The following is a 25220-nucleotide window of genomic DNA, read 5'->3' as shown; positions in this document are numbered from 1 at the left end:
GGTGCTTGAAATTGAAGAAGTCCTTGAAGTAAAAGAACGAACGAAAGAAGCCCTATTTACATTTTCAGATAGAACAAGAGGGCTTGTAGCTGAGAGCCACAGAGAAGGGAGGCTTCACTCCATCTCCAGCCTTTTACTTTAAAGGCCGAGTGAATGATTCATGTTTAAGCCTCTTTGGTCGCGGCTCGTGTTTCTAGTTTGGGTTTAAAATGTTTCATTACTGAAGTTTTTCTCTCAGGCACCATCGCAGTGGTGCGGCTTCGTGGGTAATAGAGGCTTCCCGTGCGCCACTGACACTGATGACAGACACCGTAAATAATCTTGAAAAGAGGGTGAATTACAGACACTATCGGGGGCATAAACCTGTCGCGTGTGAAAACTGAAACGGCGCGATACGCGTCATGTTGATGAATCCTCGAAACCTGCGGCTGCACCTGCCGAAAACTCCACAAACGAACCGGGTGTCGACGCTGACCCGCTGCTTGGATCGCGACGAACTCCCCGCCTGATCCCCCACCACTCCCCTCTCCGCCTCCCCCCCGTCTCTGTCCTGCTCATAAATCTATTGGTCGTGGTCTCGCCTTCACTATCCAGCACTGTGCTGATCAGACTGCAGTTATATTTGGAGGAAGTTGGCAGCTGGCGGCTCACGGCGAAAGGCTTTCCTCTCTCTCCGGCGGTTGGACAGTGGAATTATGAACACAGCTCACAGAGTCTCTATCGCCCTGTCTTGAAGCTGTTTGTGTTTCGCACCCAGAGAAATTTTACCGACCATGGAGATTGGAGTCTGCGTTCTCTTGGCTTTTCTCCTCCACCAGGTAAGACAGACGAGATGTGTGCGCGTGTGTGAGGGATTTGGGGACTATTTCGCTGAGACTGGGAGCGATCCCACGCTCTTTTTATTCTGGTCTTCCGCCTGGTCTCACCCGGGCTACCCTTGTGTGTTAATGGCGCAAACATATGTGTTGTCAAGTTTGTCCCGGGTCTGGAAATGGCACACGATACATCACCTGCACAGCCAGGTCCATCCGTGCAAGTTTATTCCCGTTTAGCCCTTCTTGCGCGCGTCTGACTGTCATTTAGGGCTCCGAGTTTGGGGCAGAGGATATCGAGGGTCTGGCAGTGTGCGCGGGGTTCGTTCACTTTAGCAATGCCTTTCACATTTTGTCCAGAGAAAGAGAAAACATGGGAAGGAGAGAAACTGAAGATGGAAGAAGACTGAAGCAGAGCGCAGGGTGTGTATCCTCTGTCTATGTGCAAATCACGGCACCAGCTCTTGTCTCCAGTCGCATCTATATTCCGCTCAGCCACCAACTTGAGCGTTTCTTTGGGCTTGTGAGGGTGTGAGTGTGTGAGCGAGGAGCACACACAGGAGCATGGAGAAGAGGAGAGGAGGGGAAAGGGGGAAAGGCAGGGGGGTGTCAGAGACACAGAAAGAGGGGCAGTGAACTAACTTGGCCGCTCTGCTGTGTTGGGTATTTTTACTCAAGTCCACTGGTCTCTGCAGACGTGGGCTCCCTTGAGATATTTAATAAAGCCTTAATTCCCACTGTGATAGAGCCACTCGTCCGTTTGATCTGACTTTAATATGAAGAGAGGGAGCGGTAACTCGGAACAGCTGTTAATACCAGTCAAATCTTTAGAGCAGGATTTCTGCACCAAGGATGCCGAACCTTCCTTTTATGTCACTTTCGCCGTATTTTCATCCACCTTTGTGAACTCGAGCAAGGACGGATCCAGGTGCACAAACGCCTCTTTCCAGCCTTGATCTCTGACCTTCTCTTGCTGATGCATATTCATACATCCCTCTTGAAGATCATAACAAGTTTCCTTTGAAATAGTCACTGTGCGATGTCAGGCTCTATTCGTGTGGCATGCTGCAAAGGTTTAAGCGGCAGCTAATTTTTAAAGCATCCTAGCTGAGACTATTTCTAAACACAGCAACAATGCGAGAGCCCCGAAGCGTGCCAGGCAAACAGCTCATTTGGGAAACTGTGCTGTGCTGCTTCTCTCGCTCCTCTCATCCTGTGTGTCTCTTGCTCGCCCTCATCTCAGTATTGAGAGGCAGCACAGCTCTTGTGGTATTTCTTGTTTGACCCGTGCAAGTTTAGTGCACACTTCCTGCTGTGCATTATATTCCCTTTTAATTGGATAAGCCATTTCTACATTGTAGTTCAATTTGCTTATCTGCTGAGATTCAGGTTAATAGTGTCGACAGAGAAATTATTTAACTCCCTGTTTTATTGATTAGGACCTGGCCTCTCTTGCACGTGTATGCTGCGTCTTATTCACACGCATATGTTTTTCATCTTTGTGAGAAGGCGTAGATTCACTTACTCGCCCTGGAAAACATAATGGAGAGTCTTATAAAATGTCTTCAGTACTGAGTAATTTTTAAAATTTGTGATTCCAAAAACCTTTAAACGTGCTTTGGGCTTTCCTTTAGCCTCTGCAGCTGATGGACAAATATTTATGTTAAAATCTGAATCTTTGTGCTGTGGCTGTCCTGTCATCACTGACAGCTAAGGTCTTGGAATTCCCAAAATATAAATCATTCAAGGTGTGAATCCACACTGACTAATGCAAACCAGTGAAAACAAAAAAATATGACAGTACTGTCGCCTCCAGCGATTTTCTTCCCAGTCTGGCCGAAAACAAACCAAACAGCTTTTTATGCAAAATGTGAGTTACACAGTCGTTCTACTTGACTCATCATCCAGATGAATAAATATATATTCACAAACTTCCCTTTCTGTCTTGCAGAATAACACGTATTGCAGCGTGTAGGCTCAAACTAGCTTTTCTTTTTTAGAGATTGTCAGACAGGTGGGAGCCAAACTCATCTCCACAGTAAGCTGCTGCACCCACCCACCACCCCCTCACACAGATATGCAGATATACGCACACGTTGCACTAGTAGCCCCCTCTTTGGTAATAAATCCCTGTTTTCCAGATCGAACGCTAAGCAGTCTCTCCCGGTGGAGCAGTGATTCAGAATAGGCGCAGCACAGCTGGGAGGTGCAGGTGCAACGATCCCCCACCCATTCCCACTTTGATTTCTCCTCCTTGTCTTCCTCCATCGAATCCCCCCCCCCCCCCCCCCCCCCCCCACCCCATCAAACTAGCTGATTAACCAAACTTTATCCACCATTTATTTTCTCAAACTGCCCTGTGCTGTTTTCTCGCCTCTCACCCGTAGATGAAGACGGTTTTACTACAGTTTAAATTCCTGGGTTGGCACCTGGGCACGTCGTGGACGTTTACGGCTGCGGTGACCAACGGACTGTTAACGTTCCTGTTTAAGCTGCCGCCGGCACCGAGAGAGACGGAGAGGAAAGGGGGAGGTCACGGTCCCCAGTAAAAATGTTTAAAGTGTGCAGCTGAAGGCAGCGGCTTGCCACGGTCTCCTGTTACTCATAGATGGGGCTGACCTTCACTGTGATACATACAAACACACACATACACACTGGGAGAGTTGACACACACGCTCGCATTTTATTCTTTTATCTCTTCCGTCTCTCGCAGACACTCAGTCCTGGAGGCGGGTCATTGATCTAGCATGATCAAAAATAGAGGCCACTGCCATTTCTGGTATGCTGGTGCGATTTATAATTCAGGAGCGCAGCAGCAGGTGTGCATCTCGTCGCAGTATTGTCATTTCTAGAATGTTTCTGTTTCTAGCTCGAGTCCTTTTTAATCATATACAACACCAGGGTTCGTTTTCAGTTATCCAGGGATTAAATATGCAGTGTGTCGCCTGTGCACTTTAGTGTGCTTTCCTCTTTATGGACTGTACAGATGGAGCCCGTCACGTCCATCACTGGTTACAATCAACTATCCTTTCAAAAGGAGACCTCCAGCTAAGATCTCTTTCCTCACTCAAGGTTTCTTATGTGGAGTGTCTTTTCAGACCTGGCACCCCTCTGCTACTAAGTGCTGTTTCAGTGATGGACTTTTTATGATGGAGTCTAGTTAAAGAACGGAAGGATGACAAGTCACAAAGTCTAATGATGCCAGTCATTAAGGCAGGGTGGTTTCTTTCTTTTCATTTCGTGGTCTTCGCCCTTCCTCACACTTCCCTGCTCTCTTCTCATTCTTCCCTCATCTCTTCTCACGGCGCCGTCGGGTTTCATCTCCCACAGCCGTGCTGCCAAAATAAAGGGTTAGAGTTAAGAGAAATTGCAGAGAAGTTTGCAATCTTAGCAGCCTACAGAGGCAGACAAACAGCCCGAATAAAAGGAGCATGAAATGGTTCAAGTGAAAGCAGTCCAATAGCAATCTAGACTCTGCTGTCTAAATGTACCCTGTTACTGTGGTTCTAACAATCAGCTGGTAAATAGGCTTTCTAGTACTTATCTATGCTCTTTCCTGGGTGGAAGCACGCAGCCAAGTGTGGTCTGTGGTGTTAGAGTGCTCTTTGGAGATTTTTTTCAGACTCTGCTGTTATTGACAGAAAACTCTAAAAGCTTCCTGTAAATAAAACACTCACATGTGCCCGTACACCTGACCCACAATCGCACAACTCCAAACACACACCTGTTCACACTCTTTCCTTGTAATGGTAGACTCCGAGTTTTTATTTATCCATTTATTCCATTTGTTCCCTTGAGACTGTGGTCGAGCAACATGCTCTGTAATGGGCTGTAAGGTCAAATGCTATCTTAACTCCAATGAGGAGAGAGTGTGACCTTTGAGGCAAAAACAGTCTTCTTCAATCTTCTTTCCCTCGACGTTGCCACTGCACTCGCTGGAGGAAGGGAGTGGGTTAGAGGAGGTCGAAGCAAGGGAGGATGAAGTGCAGAGATAGCGAGGGTAGTAATTAAAGTAAATATGTCCCCTTAGCGCTCCATTAGAATCTGCCTGCATTTGATATAAGTGGCCTAATTATGCAAAACGCCAGTGGACGTTGTGTAGTGTAATCACGAAATGTGCCAAGTGGGAGAGAAAAAAAGGAAAATGTCGCGTTCTAGGACAGAGGATTAATGGTGCGTTTGTGAGTCAAGCAAAAGACTAACACAAACATACACACATGCACAAAAGGCCTCAGTAACCATGTGTGAAGGACATAGCGGTGCAGTTTAACGTCGTCCCTCCAGTTGATCAAGCTTCCATCACAGTTTGTTCTCCCCTGTCAGACAAGCAGATGAACAAGCACAAAGATAAAGCGGCTGACAGACAAAGAGCTATACAGATACCCAGGTCCAGATAACTGATGAGAGCAAAGCAGCCGTGCCCCTGACGCCACATTCAAAATCTCAAGTGTCAGAGAAAGTGAGATGGTCATGCCACGCCCCCCTCGTCGTCCACTATCAGCTTTAGCAAACTCTGTGCAACACGTTACAGATATTCAGGAGCTATTCACCCGCTCCGTTTGTCTCTTTTCCAAAACATCCAGATATGTCGTTCTGCTTTCTCTCTCTCTCACACACACACACACACACACACACACACACACACACACACACACACACACACACACACACACACACACACACACACACACAAAAGCACAAGCATGGGTCTATGTTTGGCAAGGAGAGCGAGTTTCTTTTTTCAGCATGATTGCGATGACTCCTCTCAAAGTGTGTGAAGCTGCCAGCAGCACAGTGGGTGTATTCATGTAAGAGGCTGGTACAGCGGGGTCCTGTTTCTTCCACAAGAGTAGTTTTACAGATAATAGTAGCAGATGATGATACAGTGAGTTGCATTAGCCTTTGCTGCTGCCATGCACTTTCTATTTAGTTCAACTAAGAGACGCGTTGCAGACCATTCACGAGTCATGTGCAACACGAGGCCACAGGTCATTAAAAAGCTGGCTTTTCATCACTGACTGTGTCGTTAGTCACAGCCACAGGGTCAAAGTGGTGATTGAGGTTTGCCAGCTGCACTTGATCTTTTAGGTGAGCTGCTCCCTGCTGATGTTTCTGTAGGTGGAGTTTCCAGCTACAACAGTGTGGCGCGAGTCACCAGTTAGCTAAAATGGTTCACTGTAGTAGATACGAAGGAAGGACACACAACTCTTGGTGTTCCTGTTTGCATTTTCAAAACAAAAGCAGATTTTAGTTATCTCGCTCCCATATTTGGTTGAAATGATCAGAAATGAGATGAGCACCAGTTCTTGCCTTTAGCAAGATTTATAGATATTTTTTTTAACTAAATTTTAAGGAGGTCTTTAAAAATAGATGAACAGGCGTTCATAAGTATGCGATGCACAGCCTACCATATGCTTACCTTGCACTGTCCCCTATGGATTCGTCTGCTGGCAAAAATGATGCAGATTATTTCCTTGCTGATAATGAGCAGGTTTTTTTTTAAAAAGCTCACTTAAACTTTGACATGTCTTTTAATATCTGCTTAGATATTAAAGCAACATTCATAATTTGTACAACTGACAACTGCTGACAACTACAGCAGAGCAGAATTAGCAACATGGTGCAATAGCAGAGAAGGAGAGCTCTGAACTCTCATGTGAACCAGTATAGAGTTCACAGGGATAAAGAGGTGTTGATTGGCTCATCACCTTTGCATTGCAGCGTGCCTGTACGTGTATATATGTGAGATGAGTTAGTGAAGTGGTCCCAGCTTTGACACTATATTTAAACACAGTCTGGTGATGCAGTAATAAGACAGAACTGATTGATTTGTGTTGGTCCTGATTCATTATAATATTGTTCATGACGTTATCATCGGTGAGGCTCTCCCTGGCTGTGTCCTGTACAGTCATACTAGTGCAATGAGATGAGCTTGGTCTCGTTGACGTTTTACTGCTTTATCTGCTCTGATTGTCTCAAATATAATTCGACTATTTGCAGACACATTTTGAAAGAGTAATTTTTGTGTTGATTTGATCAAAGCAGCCAAAAAGGCTGTACGTGGTGTTAAAGCTGGATAATAGTACAGGATGTATTATCACCTTGACTTTAACATTGTTCTTAAAGCAGCAGTGGAGACTGACTCTCTAATGCTCCACTTGGAGCACGATGAGATTGTTTGAAGGCATCAGCCCTACTTTTTCATTCTCTCCCAACACGACTCTGGGTTTTCACTTCGTTCTGTGTTCAGCAAAGGTCTTTGAAGTAATCAAATCCCTCTCTGCTGTTAAACGGAAATGATAGCTAAGAAGGGTTTCTTGACTTTTACGAGAAATCACTGCAGCTTATTCGCTTCATCCTTTTTTTGGCTTTGCTGCGAACAAAAATAGGTAGATTTTTTTTGTTCATCATCCCACTTGCACCTATGCTGCTCCCCGTTTTTCTGTTCTGAAAATATCTCGTCTCCTTTTCACTTGGTAGGTAGACACCAGGATGGTTTTTGCATCGTCTGTTGGCCCTCACGCTGTTTTATCCCTAACTCAGTGATTCAGGAGGCATCAGGTGGGTCTGACGCATGCAGTACCACCCCTGCTGCCTAGATGGCAACAAAATGCCAGATATCCTTCGAACAAACGTCAGGGGTAATTGCCACTTAGATCCACTTAGTGTTTAAACTGCAGGTGTGACTGTGTAGGTGTGTACATTTGTTTTTGTGAGATGTTTTCCTATAGATGGATGCTGGTATGGTAAGAGTGCTTTTTGCAAAGGTAGAGAGGCCGTTTAAACCCCTGAACTTGCCTGTCAAGAAAAAGACAGGGATTCGAGGACTCATTTGAAGTGAGCACACAAAGCACTATTGGTGCCTACGCAGGCAGGTCGCTTCAAGGCAATTAGAATAGCTCTTCCCACTTATTGCTTTTGATGTCAGCATGTGGGGGAAAGAGAGAGAGCCAACTTTTGCCTGCCACTGACAGAGGGGGCTGCCACCTCAGTTGAATTCCTTTAGACACAATTAATGTCGCGCTCTATTCACAGGTTTATCTCATATTAATGCAGGCAGGTCCAAGGCTTTGAGCTTACAAATGAATTAAATGATGGGGCAAAAAGAATCGAGTGGAAAGAAAAGGAAAGAGGAGTGCCAGTGGACTGGTAACAACCCTGTTCGTCACAACATTAGGTTCTGGTTTTATTATATTTTGAAGATATGTGATCTCCCTTTAAGGTTTGTCCTTGTGATCTATCAAAATTCAAAGTTTGCACAATATGTAGGCCAGGAAACGCTGCAAGCTGCTCTATGTGACACTTTCAGTGCACTGCAGATTTACATCTTCACAAAGCTTTCTTCATCTCAAAGGATTCTCAGTTCATAAGGTCCTTTTTAACACGATGCCGTAGCAATCAGAAACCTAAAACTTTACTCTAGCGTGAACCTTCTTTCCTTGTACTGATGCTAGAATCAGTGTTCCCACTACTTCCTGACCTATCACCCTAATTTTGAAGCGATTATTTGCTTTCGTGATACTTATCGCCCATGTTTTATGATCTGAAGAGACTCTTTCAAGGTGATCTCAGACCGCCTCAGCCAGTTCTTGTTTGGGGAGATCCATGCAGGAGTTTGTCTTCCAGACCCAAAGTAATTAAAACATAGAGTTTAGGGCACGGAGCGATCCATCTGCATAAGTGCATAGATAGCTATTCGCAAGTACACTTAAGGGCTTTTGGTGTTGTCGGCTGTGCTGTGATCCTCATGGGATGGCTGAGGCAGCAGTAATGAAGGTAAAGATGAAACTGTGGCTTTGGCTGCGGTCTGGCGAGGCGAGTGCAGAGATTTCCATCCAGATACCGTTTCCACCTCTTCACACTCACGCTGTAACTAATTCAAACAACTGCAAACTGCACGCTTGTCATTAAAGCTGATTGTTTTTCACCACAGGGAAGGATTACAGTCTTGAGATCCAAAGTTTTCACCTGACAACAGTGATATGACGCGGGGTTGGCTGCCGCCCCTTTCATTATCTCAGCTTCACCCCTCTTATCAACTATAGGGGAGATGCAGTGTGTGCTATAGGCTTTCTGCCACGAGCGAGCTGACTGGATTTGATTTTCATTAGGATTGCATGTCTTCACTGTCACATCCTCTCCCCACCTCGTACGCTTTACTGGACACAATTTTCCGCTGTGGTGGCCCTCGTAGTGACGGCTTGGTTTTTCACGCCGCAGTAGAGTCACACCAGGTGGTCGGTTATCAGCGCATTTACTATTACAGTCCCCCCTGTGGTTGACCTGCTCAGAAAGGGCTTTTCTACCTTTCCTAGACTCCCACTAGGAGACATGCTCTGCTGCAGCACTGGGACAAGCTACCTGCAGAATTAGAGAACCTGGAGGAAGCTGTCACAAGTCAAACAAAGCTCTGCATAGAGCAGGATTGGGCGAGCATATACTAATGCACACACACACAGTTGACAGACATTTGAAGGCTGTTAAAGCTGAGACAAGCTCATGTTCCTGCTCCACAGAGGGACTGGCAGATCGATTGGGGATAATTATTTCTAATGGAGCCACAGTAGGGAGGAGAGTGTCCTTTTTAGCGAAGCTAGAATGTGTCCACACATGGCAACTGGAGTATTTTTTTTATTTGTGTTTATGAGAGATAAGAAACATGGCTGTTGTTAAAACTCGCTGTTCTATCTGATACTGTAGGAAACATCACATTTTAAAGTAACGTCGAAATCCTAAAAACAAGAAATGACAGATGCACATTTGTTTAAATAAAATAATAATATTATGCATTAAAATCCAAACCTATAATAATTATGTAGCACAATTTAGGAAGATCGCACAATGGTTCAGCTCTATACTTGAACCCCAACATAGCATTGCAAATTTGGCCACACCTAAAGTTTTTCTGATTTCTCAAATTGATTCATTTATTTATTTTTCAGCCCTGTGAAGCCGTTAGCCTCATATTCCTAAAGAGAATCAAAAGTTACTAAAATTACAGCGAAAACATCTCGATTTAGATGGTGAGACAGAGAACAGACTGCATCTGACCATTAAACAGTTTATCAATGAATTCTGTGCCTCTGAAAATGGCAACAATGTAACCATTATATGTAATTCCAGAGCAGTATTTCAAAGTAACCTACTCCGAGTGCTTACAGCAATAACTGAAGTCTTCTCTGAAAAACAATCTCAACATTTTCGGTGGAGTTAAACAGGAATCATTCAGCACAATTTCAGAGAAAGATTTCAAAGTTTAAAGTTTTAACTCAAAAATTTGAATTCTCAGTATACACATGCAAGTTTGTCTATATTGTATTGTTTATAGTTTTGGACAGAGATCATGATTTATCTCAGTTTAGATTCCCATTTTCACATACACCTGCTGGTCTGTTCATTAACACATACGTGTAGTCAGCCAATAACACGGCATCATTTGGGCATGTAGACGTGGTTAAGATGACCTGCGGTTCAAGAGCTTCACAATGAGGAAAAAGTTATTTAAGTAACTGTGAACATGACATAGTTGTTGGTGCCAGGTGGGTCTGAGTATTGTAGAAACTGCTGATCTACTGGGATTTTCCCACATAACAATCTCGAGGGCTTCTAGAGAGTTCTCTAAAAGTAAAAATATACAGTGAGGATTGAAATACCTTGTTTGATCTCAGAGCTCAGAGTTGAATGGCTGTTTTAGCTGATAGGAGGGCAGCGGTATCTCAGATAACGAATTACTACAACCAAGAAATGCACAAGCGCATTCCTGAACACACAACATGTCAAAACTTGAAGGAGACCACACGACGTGGCACGCCTCGACTTCCATGGGCTCGCCGATATTAGGCGACTTTTTGTCATCGTTTAAATGCCGCAGCCTACCTCAGTACTGTCGCTGACCGTGACCTCTCTTATATGACCACAGTGCACCCATCTGCTAATGGCTACTTTCAGCTGAATAAACCATCTAAAAAACAGATTTCTTTACCAGTTTGAGATGATCATGACAACATGATAATGAGCTCCACAATCAGAGTGCGTCTGGGATGTGGTGCAACAGGAGATCACGGATGTACGACTGACAAATCTGCATGAACTGTGTGAGGCTGTCAAGTCAGTGTGGCCTGAAATCTCAGAGGGAAGGTTTTAGTTTATTTTATAATGTGAATACAAGTTTTTTTTCCAGTGTTGTATTATGTGAGATTTATTTTTGTATCAGTGATCAGATTGTTTATACAATTTGACCTAATTTGTATGAAAATAGATTCAAACAAATGCCTGGATTTGACTTGTAAATTGGCTTGAATTAACATAGCACTGTTTGATGATATTCTTCTGCATAGTCTTGCTCACTGACAGAAACATGTACATAACACATATAAAGATGTTCAGTGAGAGACACATTTACTGCAGTATACAACAAATTGATCATTTTGGTTGACTGTGCTATGATGCCTCCAGTATTTAAACTTTTCTAAGTTCAGCTCAGCTTTATTTCAGTTTTTTTATTGGCCCTAAATCACAATAACAGTCCCATCAAGGAGAAGGTAAAGAAAAATCACAACAATGAGCATGCACTTGGTGGCAGTGGGAAGAAACCTCCTACAGGACCAGGCTCAGGGAGAGGCAGCATCCGCAACGATCTTTTTTAGGGTGAAGGGAGCGAGACAGGACGGTCAGCGTGTAATGGGAAACCCTCAGCAGCCCAGGTCTATTGCAACAAAATTAAAGGAGGATTCACGGTCACCTGATCCAGCCCTAATTATTCGTTTTATTGACAAAGACAGTTTTAAGCCTAATCTTAAAAGTAGAGAGGCTGCGTGTCTCCTGAATCCAAACTGGGAGCTGGTTCCACAGAAGAGGGGCCTGGAAGCCTCCCATTTCTACTTTCAACTACCTTAGAAACCACAGACAAGCCAGCAGTATGAGAGAAAAGTGCTCTGTTGGGGTGATATGGTACTATGAGGGCTTTAAGATAAGATGGGACCTGATTATTCAAGATCTTCTATGTGAGAAGGATATTAAATTTGATATGGATTTAAAAAGGAGCCAATGAATAGAAGTCAATATGCTTCGTCTTTCCAGTCTCTGTCAGGACTCTCGCTGCAGCATTTTGGATCAACTGAAGGCTTTTCAAAGAGTTTGTAGGAGAATCTAATAACACTGAATAATAATATTCCAGCCTGGAAGCAATAAATGCATAAACTAGTTGTCCAGCATCACCCTGAATCAGGATGTTTCTAATTTCAGAGATAATGTACAACTTCGAGAAGCAGTCCTACATATATGCTTAATATGCACACTGAAGGACATCTCCAAGGTTCCTCACAGTGTTACTGCAGGTCATCCAGACCAAGTATCTGCTTAGACAGCACATTCATAAGATTTTTAGGGGTTCAGTTTTATCTGAATTTAGGTGGAAATTAGAGATCATCCAGGTCTTTATGTCTTCAGGACACTCGTGTAGTTTAAGTAGTTGCTGTGTTGGTGAAATTACTTGAAAATAGTAAGTACTTATTAATTACCGATTACTTCTCCAAGAAAGTAATCCTGTTACTTTACTGCTTATTGTCAAAAGTACTTTTAAAAAACATGATACACAACCTGAATAGGTAATAAAGCGATAGACCTTTCAGCCCAATTCTATTTTTTCCTGCATAATCCATCATATAAAATTGAATCAAATGAAAAAGTCTCCAAGCACACCGTTGTTGTTCTTGTGACATTACCAATAAGTTTGATGTGTCACATGGCCCTCTTCCCGTTGGAAAAACAAAAGTTGTATCCAAGATGGCCGACTTCTAAATGGCCACCATGGTCACCGCCCATCTTGAGGAGTTTGCCCCTCACATATACTAATGTGCCACAAACAGGACTTTAGTATCACCAACCATTCCCATGTTATTGCGGCGTATCCATATAAATGGCCCACCCTGTATTATTATTATTATTTTGGGAAGGTTGGATTTTCTTCTCTTAAAAATATCTATAAGTTTAATATTAAGTGATTAACAAAAGCTGAAATATTAATAGCAACCTTGGAGATTTGGTAGAGTTGCTTGTGATCTTGATCAGCATCATTCTCTGGTTCTCAGTGTTTTTACCGAAGGCTAATGAAAACCTGTAAGTAGAATTATATTTACCTTAGTGTCTCAGTCCTCTCGCCTTTTCCACGATGTGCAAGAAAAAGACGCAGACTTCTCCAAAACATCTCCCACTTGACAGATATATGTTGGAAGGCAGCAGTGACCACCGGCCACTTACTGTAGTCAGCAGGCTACATTTTGAGCTTTTAATTTGGATGTCAGCTATCAGTGAAATAAAGCAGCTGCAATTGAGAAACAGAGAAGACTCGAATGCTATCGACAGAAAATCATTTCTGATTCTTTAACCGAAACTCTCGACATTCACCTTTTCACTCCAATATGTGCTCATCAGAAACTATCCTGCAAAACAAATCAATTCAAACATGTCTTTGATTTTGTATAACCGTGCAGCTCGTAGACAGAGGTGTTGGCCATCACAATCATATTTATTGCTCATAATTACAACATTTTATTTCTAAACATTCAATCAAACACATTCCAGAAACCGAATGCACATGTCAAGTGTTTGACTCCACCACAGGTGCTCCTTGATAACTCTCAACATCAAAAGCTCAGACAATTTATTCTCTCTCGTCGTCTGAATGTGAAGAGGCATTAGCACTTTGCTTTGGCGGTGGGTGGGTGGACTCTCCTCCTGCTGCTGCGTGCTCAACTTGGAAAGTAACTCGACTTAACTAAGAAGTGGTAATAAGTGTGTGGGAGAGCAGACATTAACATGCAGTTGCCAAATTGAGACACTATATCGTATTTTATTTTATTTTCTGTGATGTGCTGACCAAAAGTAATTGGCTACAAACTACAGAATGAACACTTTCATGTTACAATGCAGGCTGATGCTGGCAATGGCCTCCGAAGCATGCAGACCAGTTTTCTGTTCCACCCCAAAACACTACATCTTTGATTTATGCCCCATTGTACGTGTCTTTGTTAGACTCTGGCTCCATCATGATTTTAATTGCCCTCACAGAGGCCTAAGGGCATCCGTAGGACTTTGTATCACATGCATGTGGGTCACACACGAAATCCTTTCTTTTTCCCATCACAGGAAAAAACCCAACAAAACCTATTCCACATTTGTTTGACACAGACGATTTTGTTACGAGTTGTAGACTACATTCACATGTGTACACGTTTGGATGTAGGATGTGCTGATAAGTGTCTCTGGACGAGTGTTTCCCTGTGTGGTGTTCTGGGAACTGGCAGCTGGAGTGGACACTGTGGGACACAGAGACACTTATTTTATTTCTTTTACACATCAGGTAGATTCAAGCATTTGACGCCACACCAGAAGCAAGACGAAGAAATTGGTTGAACAACTAGAATAGGGTAACTTTTTCTGGAGCAGTGAAGAATACAGATATTTACAGACTCATCACCATCAACTTGTTTCATTCATTATTGTTCTCACTGTGGTAGATGTTGCTACTCTATATCACTCGTTGTGTTACTCTGTATCTCACAGAAAACACTCTCGAGGTACAGCCTCTTAATTTCACTGCCAGTTCAGCTGAATGTTATTTATACAGCATCAAACTACAACACGAGTCACCTCAAGGCACTTTATATTGTGAGGTGAAGACCCAACAATCTAGGGCTGCGATCCACGATTCGATTTGAATCGGAGAAATTTTGCCTCAGACAGTGAGAAATATTATAATTCTGATCACTTATCAGTACATATCTATATTTTCCTTTCTATAAAAAGAAAGCTGACATTTGTGAGACTTTATCAAAGGTGTGAGCGTCACAGCAGATTCCTTTGTGTCAAAGTAACTGAGGATAAAACAGAAAAACATGAAGGTGGTTTTCCTGGTCTGGGTTTTTATAGCAGATGACCCTGTATGCAGCTCATCTGCAGTGTTACCTTCATCTTCCTATTCGGAAGGCAGAATTTCCGAGTTCCGAGTACAATCGAAAGCACCACAACTGCAGTTTTCGTGTTGGATGTTAAAAGCGCACATGACGCTGTGACGTAGGCTAGAATCATGGCGGCGGTGAACGACGGTCCAGGCGTGGGATTTCTCTCGTGGAAACATGCACATTATTTTTCCTCTCTGTTGGTAGATGGCACAGAGCACTTGTGGCCAGTAAGCAAGCTAGAAGACTGGCTGGTATCCAGTTATGGAAGCAACACAATATTAAAAACACAATTCTGAGTAAAACCAAAGTTACTTTTCCTAGTAACTAGTTACTTTGAAAGTAACAAGTAACTTGAAGTAACTGAGTTACTTTTGATAGAAGTAACTAGTAATGTAACTAAGTTACTATTTTAAAGTAACTTACCCAACACTGGTAATAAGTAGGGGTGGGGTTTGATCATCAATTTAGAGAGAGAGAGCGAGAGAGAGAGCTCTACATGAAGTGTGATTTTTATCGTGGTGGAAGCAAAACAGCAAAAGTCAGAGGAAATCACCCGCCGATGCTTTAAAATCAGCGAGCTGTCGGCTTTCAGCCCCGACGGCGTGTCTGCGTACGTGCCGTCGGGTGAGAAAGGCGACAGCTCGCTGATTCGGGTGCGTTGGGTTTCGTGTACCTGCTCTCATTTACTGTTCTAGCTGTTTGGTGGTTGTAGAAATTTTGTGAGGTTTAACCTGAGATTCTGGCATTTTGGGCAAAAATAAATTTATATTTAAAAATCGATTCAGGATTTTAATGAACCGATATCATGTTATCCAAGCTAGAATCGATTTTAATCAATAATAAAAACCCAGCCCTACAACAATCAGCCTTTATGAGCCAGGACTTGGTGACAGTGGGAAGGAAAAGCTCAGTTTTAACAGGAAGAAACCTCTGGGAGGATCAGGCTCAGGGGGGGCGGCCATCAAATGGTTGGGGTTGAGATGGGACGGAGATATCAGTTAAAGATCATCCATGTTTAAGCTCTGATCATCTCTGACTTTGGACTTTATATTATCAATACTTACTGGGAAAACACTTACTTTTGGCCACCTTTCACCAGTTCTCTAAAAAATGTTGCATCTGTTGTTGCTCCAGATTTCTTTGCCTGGTCTTTTCTCATATTCTCTTATTATTTTTCTCTGGTTACAAAATTTATTCCCATCTGTGCAAAAAACACAAGAAATAAAAATAAACACAATTGAGCTGCCTTACATTCATCACACAAAATTACCCGTCTGTCCAGCTTCTTTATCCTTAATGTGGTTAAAGATGCAAAGTGGAAAAGACAGATAAAGAGCAGAGCTGAGAGAAGGAGACTTATAGAGACTAGAGAGTGCAGGTAATGATGGTGGATGGTAAGGCGAGGCAGGTGGTGAATGCCGAGAAAGGTTTGAAGTAAAAAAAAAAGATATAGCGGAATTATGGAAGACGGAGCCTGTTTGGCAGCGTTCATGTGTGGACTGTGGATGGACGGGGTCGCTGAGTTGTGGCTTTGAAATGGGTCCTGACAGAGTCATTTCTCACGTGGAGATTTACCCAGGCTTTTTCCAGAAGTGGGAGGACGAGACTGAACGACCCTTTCCACTTGTCATGAATATTTATTTGGTGAGAGTGTTCACAGGCTGCTGCATAGAATGACAAATCGTAGTCTCCAAAGCAACTACCTATATTCTGTCCTGTTTATTCCTCAGCTCGTTCCACCTGTGACTGTTTCTCGTCTAATCAGATCATATTTTTTACTCTCTTGTTTGTGTCTGGAGCATTTGGACAACACTCACTCATAACCAAACAACCCGAAAAACCAAGACTTGCTGTGAGGGTCTAGAAATCACACAAAATCAATCACATGCATGACTGAATAATTGGCGTGTTGGTATTATTTCCATACACAGAGTCCAAATACATTCGACTTTATTGAGACATCTTTGCTGTAAAATGTTTGCATGACAAATGTATTAAAGGAGATATCATATTTCAGTAGAATTAAAAAAACACGAAGATGAGAGCCGAGTGATGGATTTTGGGGGGAAGAAAATGAAAAGTGTTTAAAGCTAGAAAAATGAAAAGGATGTAAAGCAATTTTCAATTTCATGCACATCGACACACCAACATATGAGTCACTGTACAGGAGACAGTATAGCACAAACTGCTCTGCCACATGGACACATGTATAAGATATATACATGCACACAGTCAGATGCTTTAAATATGTCTGTTCTCTTTATTCATGTACTTTTTCATTCATAAACTCATGTTTATCCATGGAGCCTTCAATTTTGCTTATCTCGTCTCTTCTCTAACTACATGTTGATTATGTCTGTTTAATGTTTGGTGTATGATAGAAAACCATGAATTGATTTGCAACATTAAACTTTCAGGCCATAAAACTAAGTGTCAAATTAATCCTTTGCATGTCTGTTATCCACTTACGAATCACCCGAAATGACAGGAAGTGGCCCTTTTTTATGATTTCGATTGATTCCAATGGTTTGTGTAGTTTCTGCTTCAAGTCAATGTTTTGCTTTTATATCTTTTCATATCTGCACAGACTAACAGGGATCCTTGATTTCCCAGCAACCATCCATTACCCAATATGGGAGAGCTCCCATAGCACGAAATGAAATGGCCTTGTTTACAGAGCCAGACTTGTCCTTTATGGCTTCATACGGGCAAGCATAAACCTCTAAATGCCAGAATCGAAATCTCCCGCACACAACGTCGGTGTACGAATGTGGCTCTCGTGCAGGATTTCAAACATTTTCCTCGATCATTATCACAGTCTCAGCCGTGCTCTCATAGAAGCCATTGTGTTCTCTCAACAGCCCTTTTATTATCATATTACAGCTATGACTGCAGAGATTTGGAAGGAGATTTGGATTCAGGCGAGATCATCTGTCTGCTTGCAGGCGTTAGCCAGGGCACTGCAAGCTGACTGAACACGGCACAGTTGAAAAGTTGAGACTGAGCTCATTATTTTGATGCCTTCTTTGGCTCTGATTATTATACGGTCATTTTTAACGTCAATCTTTGGTATCAATTGTTTTTATTTTTTTTATTTTTTTACTTGCATGTACTTTATGCAGACCAATGATAGTTGCAGCTTGTTAAAAAACAGATTGATGATGTTTTGCACAAGGAAATAGCTGCTTAAAGAATAATATGTCTGCTGAATCAGAACCATCAGCCGGAATCTTCCACTTATTATTTTAAGACATTTGATAGTTTTATCAATACACTTAGAGGAACTAATGCTCCATCGCCTGCATTTCCTGCACACGAGCTACCTGATTTCTTGGCCTACAAGAGACAGGAAGAGGAAAATGGATTTGGAAGACAGACCCCCGGATGGTGTTTTTCCCCCTTAGGCTGAGTGCTAAACAATGGTGACAACAGCAAGTTTTCAATAACTTTAAAGCAGAAGAGAGAAATAACAAATAAAGTGCAGGCTTGTTTTCCATGATTTAATTTTCACTTCGTTGCATTACAGGCAGGGTAAATAAGGAAGGATATGAAAAGTGACAAACAATAAATGGCCGTGCGTATGTGTTGTTGCAGGCGTGGGCGGGCTTCTATTTCTCATTTTTTGGTTGGCTAGTGCTCAGGGATTTTACACGTAGCTATATGTGCGCTATTATGGTGAGTGGTGAGTGTGGAGAGAGAATGGTCTGAGGCAATCTTTTTTTATCCTGCTGAATCTCTCTCTGGGTGGAGAGATTGGGCTTTGTACTTGTGATTGGAGGGAATTAAGGCCTGCCTTTGGTCGCTGGCAATAGCAGACAACTGGGGAACAGGTTGAGTCTGGTGTGTGTGTAGGTGTGTGTAGGTGTGTGCAGCAGGAGAAAGAGGGAGAGATTAAGTGCTACCATCAAACATCATTCAGGAGCTTTTCCAGGGCACCTTTTCTCTCACCTTGGCTCTTTATGCACAGAGTGCTCACTGCTAGAAACAACATCTACTCTTTTTTAAAACTGTACCTATTTTTCTCACTAAATACTGTGTAACCTTTGCCCTCGTGTTCTTTTACGATCCCTTAATACAATTTGAAAATACTTTATCAGCTAATGAAGGTTTTAGCAGTGCAGAGTAACATACTTGTTGTCATCGGACTGAAGTGTGACGCTAACAGAAAAGTGCCCAGAAACCAGTTCCTCAAGCGCTCAGTTGAGGTGGCTCCTGAAGTGAGTCAATCCCTGTCACCCCACTTTACTCTACACTGAAGCTATAACTTCTTTAACTGTGCAATGTAGAGTTACATGAACTTAAAGATCAATTTTATATTTGGTTACAGGACCGAATATTTACTGGAGTCGACCACTGTCACTGATCGATGCTGTGAACAACTAGAATCTGATCAGAAAATCGTCGTGTTCTAAGAATGATATTCTCACGTGTTGAAGGAGACACAGCCAGACTTTGACTAACCGATCATTCAGTCTGACATCACTAGCCGTGTCTGGGCCTAAACTCCGCTGCAGGTCCATATATCAAACGATCACTCAGCATTACTGAGAGTTGAAAAACTGTCTAAAGTTTTTCATCTTTAATAAAATGATCAGCGTTCTGCTCTACCAGGTGTAACAATTGAGTTTAACATCCAGGCATCCATGAAAACGGAATTTATGACATTTAACGGAGTTAGAAGTTAGCAGGGAGTTAGCTCGCTAGCTTCTATCTAAATACAATATAGCATGTCCTGACTGCGGGGTTTTGGAAACAAATTCAAACGTACAGCTCTGCTATCACTTCCAGCATAAATGAAGACAGAAAACTAAACAGCAGTGACGTTTGTAGGGTTACTGAAGTTTGGCTAGCTGGTATATAATGATGTGCTACGTGACCGCTAGCGACACAGCTATGTTAGCATAATATAAACAAGCTAACTTTTTTCCCACTTGATAAAAGTTAACGTGAGTGTTCTCGGTGGTCAGGAACAAATGTAATCGCATGGCAGGATGCTGTAAAAGGACCAAACTTCAGCCAGGAGAACAACTGAGATAATCCATCCACAATACGAGGTTAGTCATTCATATACTGCTGCATGGGCTGGGCTGTAGTTACATCCTAAGGTTTTAAAAACTGAGCTTAAATAAATGATTAGCGGTAATAAAAGCCGAGGGAGGTCAACAGGGATCACTGACTGTTTTAGGAGCTTTTTGAGATCAAATAGAAGAAAATACAAAACATTAAACATGTTAACAACACAAAAGCCATATTAAATGCAGACTACTTTAGGCCCGGAAGTAGGATTCGTCACGTCATCACTTAATAATCGGATAGAGTTTGTGTGCATAACAACTGTAGCTGCCTCCACCAGTGTGTGAATGTGAGAGTGAATGAATAGTGGAATTGTACAGCGCTTTGAGGGCCCCGAAAAGCGCTATATTATTATTATTATTATTATTATTGTTATAACTTAAAGAGTAGCCCACTAATGGGAAGTTTAGGGTTAATGATAACAAATGATAAAATTTTGATATTTTAATTTTAAGTCATTGCATATTTTTCACAATATAATACAGATGAAATGGCATTTTGGACTGTTTGTCAGACAAAACAGACTATTGAGGGCGTCCTCGTGGACCGTGGGAACTTTGGTGGGCGTGGTTGAAAATGTACCATTTTGCAGACAAAATAATCGATAATAATCAATCGACTCTTGCTTGAACTGAAGCGATAAAACAAAAACAAGTAGCATATGTGAAATGCGAGGCAGTATCTCTTATAGCTCTTACCCAGGTCTTTCCAGGCCACGATACAGCAACAACATATAACCCGTCAAATCTAATGATTTTTTTCATTAGAAATATATGGAGAAGGAAAGACAGACTTTTTTATTTATTATTAGTCTGTTTGGAAGGCGAGAGATTATAGTTGCGGTGTCTTTTGATAGCCCATCCAGCTTATCCCTTGATATTGTTCCCTGCGCTCCACGTTTTATCACAACAACAGGGGTTGTCTGATAACAGGCCACTCCACTGGGAATAACAAATCACACTTGTTTTACAGCAGCATCTCTGACACAGAGGAGGAGGAGAGAGGAGAAAGGAGGGAGGGAGGTTGATGGAGCATTCAGAAAGTGGAAAGAAATGGCTCACGGTTGGGAATGAAGCAAAAAACCAGAGCAAAGCTTTGTTGTGGTGCAGATGTGTCCCCATTCACGTTTTGAGGTCTATCCAGAGCAGCAGAGACGTCTAAATGATTGAGGAATTACTATTTTGTCTCAGTAGCCACGCTTGTTCTAAGAAAATACACCTTTTGATTATTGTTTAGCCACTGTACCTCATATGTTGTCATTGAGCGGCTAGACTTTGTCTCTCGGCTTTTCTCAGACTGCATGATGTCAGAATGAAGTGCTAGAAAGAGAAATCTAGTTTGTGAAGAGGCCGACTGAGACAAAGACAAGCCTCAGGCACCGACGATCCCAAGAGTGGCGATGTGCATGCATCTTTCTGTGTCTGAGTGTGACTGTGAGCATGCAGGCGTGTGTGTGAAATTGCCTCTATGCACATGTGTGTGGTCCCCTGGAGGCTGGCAACAGAGGGAAGATGGAAGTGCCACTGATCATCAGCCCCGAGGCCGCCACTTGAGACTAACTTTCAACTTATGGAAATTGCACAGATATACACACTTGCACTGAGATCAGTGATGCGATTTTATGTACACGAGAAGAATGCTGAGCAACAATGAAAGGGGGCGAGAGGGATCTCGGTATCACTGCGCCTGATGTCTCTGCACTTCTGTGGGTGACAAAGGGGAAGAGCTGAGGTGGAGGAGAGAGGAAGAGCAGGGAATAACGGTAGGAGTGAAGTGAAGATGAGATGATTAAAAATGTCATGAAATGGGTCGGCGTGGAAAAAAAATTGAGAGAGGGAGAAATGATTAAAACTTAAGGTTGCTTCAGAGTTCAACTGTTCAAGTCTGACTTTGAGAGACTGAGAGAAAAATAAAACGAGACGGATGCTGTCAGAAAATCAAGAGAAATCAAGAAGCAAAAAGGCAAAGGCAAGTGTATATTAAATACGTGAAAGAGAATACCTTATTATGCATATAACATCACCTCACAAACTCACAACAACAAAGAAGCAAATCTACAGGCAACATAATCAGAGCATTGTAAGCCTGTAATGAAGTAAAGAGAGAACAACAGCAGAGCAGCTGCTGATCAGATTAAAGTGGAATTAAAACGAAATGACTGCACTGCATCAGAGATGATGACAGCTCGAAATGAAATGATGACAAATAACTCTTACATGTTTTTTAGCTAATGAAAAAAGGCTTTCGCTCCCTCCCCTGTTCATTATCTCTGGTCTTCCGTTTCATCCCTTTTCACCCCACTTCAGCACCATCTCTCCATTATAACTGTAATTTTCCAGTTTTGAATCCCGAGCCGCAGAGCCTGCTGTGCATTTCCTCTTTTCACAGGAGTCCTCTGGGACGATGAGACTCCTGTGTGTGATGCTGTGGGAGTTTCCCTGAGCACACAGAAAGGTAGAAAATTACAGCAAGCCTGGATGAACCCTCCAACCAGGATGTATTGCAGAGCTCCACACAATCACAGCTTTCTAGTATAGCTTACATTCATTACTCCTTTCTTTTTGCAGCAGCAGCAGCAGCAGCAGCGTGCCGTACCTGCAGCTGGCTCCTGCAGTGGTTTCGCAGCACTCTCACTCAGGTTTATTCTGCTGGATCTGATTCCAATATTTGTACACATCAGTATTCAGACACGCCTGTTTACCAACGGGTGCTTTGTATTAGACTTTCAGTTATCATTGTGGGATATTTTTCATGAATGTGATGCTAGAATTAGGGGTTGAGAGTGCTGCGCTGCATAACTGAAGATGTGCTGATTGCAGAACATAGAGAATATAATATCCTTCATACCAAAGTTTGTAGGAACAACAAAAGGACTTTACATTGATTCACTACCATCAACTTCCAGCAAGGACATGAGAGGATATTTGGAATGAACTTTGCTAAAACTAAACTTGATATTGATTCATTCAGTTTAGTGGAAAAGGTGCTGTTAATCAGTTTCAGCTGCTTTGGTGTCAATGAAAATAGCAACAGGTGCACTTCAGGGGCAACAATGAGAAACCCCCCAAAATAGGAATCGTTATACAGATCACATCCTTTCTGACCGTGCCACGAGGAGATACCTAGACCCTACAGAGGTTGCACAGGTGGTCCAATTTCTCATTGTCAGGTTTGCTGTGTCTCCCAGCGCACTCCCAAGAGCACAGAAGAGAGCTGGGCAGGGCCATAAGTCCCTAACCCATGAGCAGCACTGAGATCTGCTTGTACAGGACCTGGAGAAGCCTTGTCATGTTGCCTGTAACACTGTTTGGCATGGGGAGACTATGGAGGGCAAGATCCAGCTGCACTGGACCGGTGCAGTGGGCTTCCAACGGTGCATGACAATGCCCGAGCTCCAGACACCTCCTGGAGGATGAAGGAACTGACACCACCGCCTGGCCCACACACTGACCTAAATCCAATAGAACAACTAGGGAACATTACGTTTGACGCCGCCAGGCTGCGCCTAAGAATGCTCAGGAGCTCAGTGATGCCCTTGTCCAGATGTAGGAGGAGATCCTTCAGGACACTACTGATCATCTCATTTTGAGCATCCCCCGATGTTGTCAGGCATTAGGAATTAATTAGCACCAATCTGAGCGATGCTGTCGTCTTCCTCTCTGTTCATTCCCCTTTCACCAGCATGACACAACATCTGCTGAGATTTAGAGCCTATTATAGAAATGTATTTCCTTTTTTAAACAAAGTAAACAAAGGAGTCATTTTTGCACGTGTAAGGCGATTGTAGCAACCTCAAAGTGTGCCTTTTTCTTTCTTGGCACAACTAACCTTACTTTACCCAAGAGCTTTGAGTTCTCGCAAACATTGTGCTTCCAGCTCCGCCTCTATCCTGTTTTCAAAGCAAAAGCTGCTTTTAGGCTCGATTCCAACTCATAGATGCCTCACATTACAACGAAACAGTCATTACTGTCTAGTTATTTTGTATTAACTATTTATAGAGATGAAGCATCCTATTTTTTTTTTTATCTTTCTCTGGTCTCACCTCTCAGTCACACCAACCAAGCAGGAAGCTGCCTTCTCTTAAATGGATTAATGTTGTGATGGAATTGGCTGGGCTTGGTGAGGGTGTATGACTGATGGAATTAACCATCACAACGATGGGGTGAGAGGAGGTGAATGTGGGTGTTGAGCAGTGACTGATGGAATAGTCCTTTGCTAGAGGGAAAGAATAGATGCGAAAATGTGATTGATAAGGCAAACACTTGGCATCAAGGCTGAAAATAACGTAAGAGATGGAGCCACCGAGCGCTGGCTGCAGGGTCAAAGGGGAAGAGCGAAGCAAGAGGGTTTGATGTTGGGAAAAAACTGGGAAAATGTATCAAAGAGGAGAAAAGTTTGAAAGCAAGAAGAGGAGAAAATGTAGAACCTTGGAGGTCATTGATGCGCTCTTATGATTTACAGAGGAAGGCCACTACAATGCTGTGATGGATATTGATGTTGTATGAGATTCACTTGGAATACACACTCGATGCGTGTTCTCTGGATTGACAAATCACCCTTCTCTGTCTGGCAATCCGATGAACAAGTCTGGGTTCGGCAGTACTTGTCTGACTGCATTATCCCAACTATAAAGTTGGGAACTAAAGGATCTCTTAATGCTTCAGTGTACCAAGACATTTTGGACAATTACATGGCCCTTGTAGCAATTTACAAGTAACAGGAGCTGTTTAGGTGTGTGAAAGTCTCTTCTGCACCTTATTCCAATAGAAAACAGCACGAAGGAAATGTTCAGTAAAATGCAGACTGAGGAGAAACATTAAAGGCAAACCCGCAAATGTGTTTTTATGGTTCTGTGTAGCCAACAGCAACGCAGCAGGTAGAGCCTAATGAGGAAGAATTAAACAATCCTCCGTGTTATTTGTGTATTATTAGTATTCTTATAGATTTGCTGCAGCATTTTCCCGTCATTGCACCTCGAGGATTCCAGATTTGTGCATGCGTGTAGCGTGGCTTGAATAAAACCAACAAGCTGAATTGAACAAATAAGAAGCATTAGCTGTGACTGACAGATGAATGGTCTGCCCGTTTGTTACGACAAACATAGACCAACACAGCACGTTATCGTTTCGCTCCATGTTTGTATTTTTTCTTAACAGCTGAGACTGAGATTTTGTGTTTTAGGCACTATAAGCTTCAACGGGAATGAGATTAAGGCTTCTGCTGGGAAATCCTCCCCAGATAGCTTGCATATCACTCGACTGACTTTATTGTCCCTGTGGTGATATAATCCCAGCGCACATCGACAAACACGCGCACACTCGAACGCTCGCTTGCACTCGTGCATGCGCACCCACCCACAAACATAAACCTCCTT

General features: G+C 42.7%; 1 protein-coding gene across 1 annotated transcript in view; it reads left to right on the top strand.

Annotated features, from left to right (window-relative positions):
• Positions 1-597: 597 nt before the first annotated feature.
• cdh13 (cadherin 13, H-cadherin (heart)) overlaps positions 598-25220 on the top strand; it is a 402884-nt gene continuing 378261 nt past the window's right edge. Inside the window, exon 1 of the mRNA XM_080875355.1 lies at positions 598-818. Within this exon, the coding sequence (XP_080731481.1) occupies positions 774-818 (45 nt within the window). The 5' untranslated portion in view covers positions 598-773. The remainder of the gene's footprint in view (positions 819-25220) is intronic.

Source organism: Rhamphochromis sp. 'chilingali' (genome assembly GCF_963969265.1).
Source record: "Rhamphochromis sp. 'chilingali' genome assembly, chromosome: 2".
NCBI lineage: Eukaryota > Metazoa > Chordata > Actinopteri > Cichliformes > Cichlidae > Rhamphochromis > Rhamphochromis sp. 'chilingali'.
Note: the sequence above shows the minus strand (reverse complement) of the source record. Positions and strands in the feature narration are given on the sequence as shown.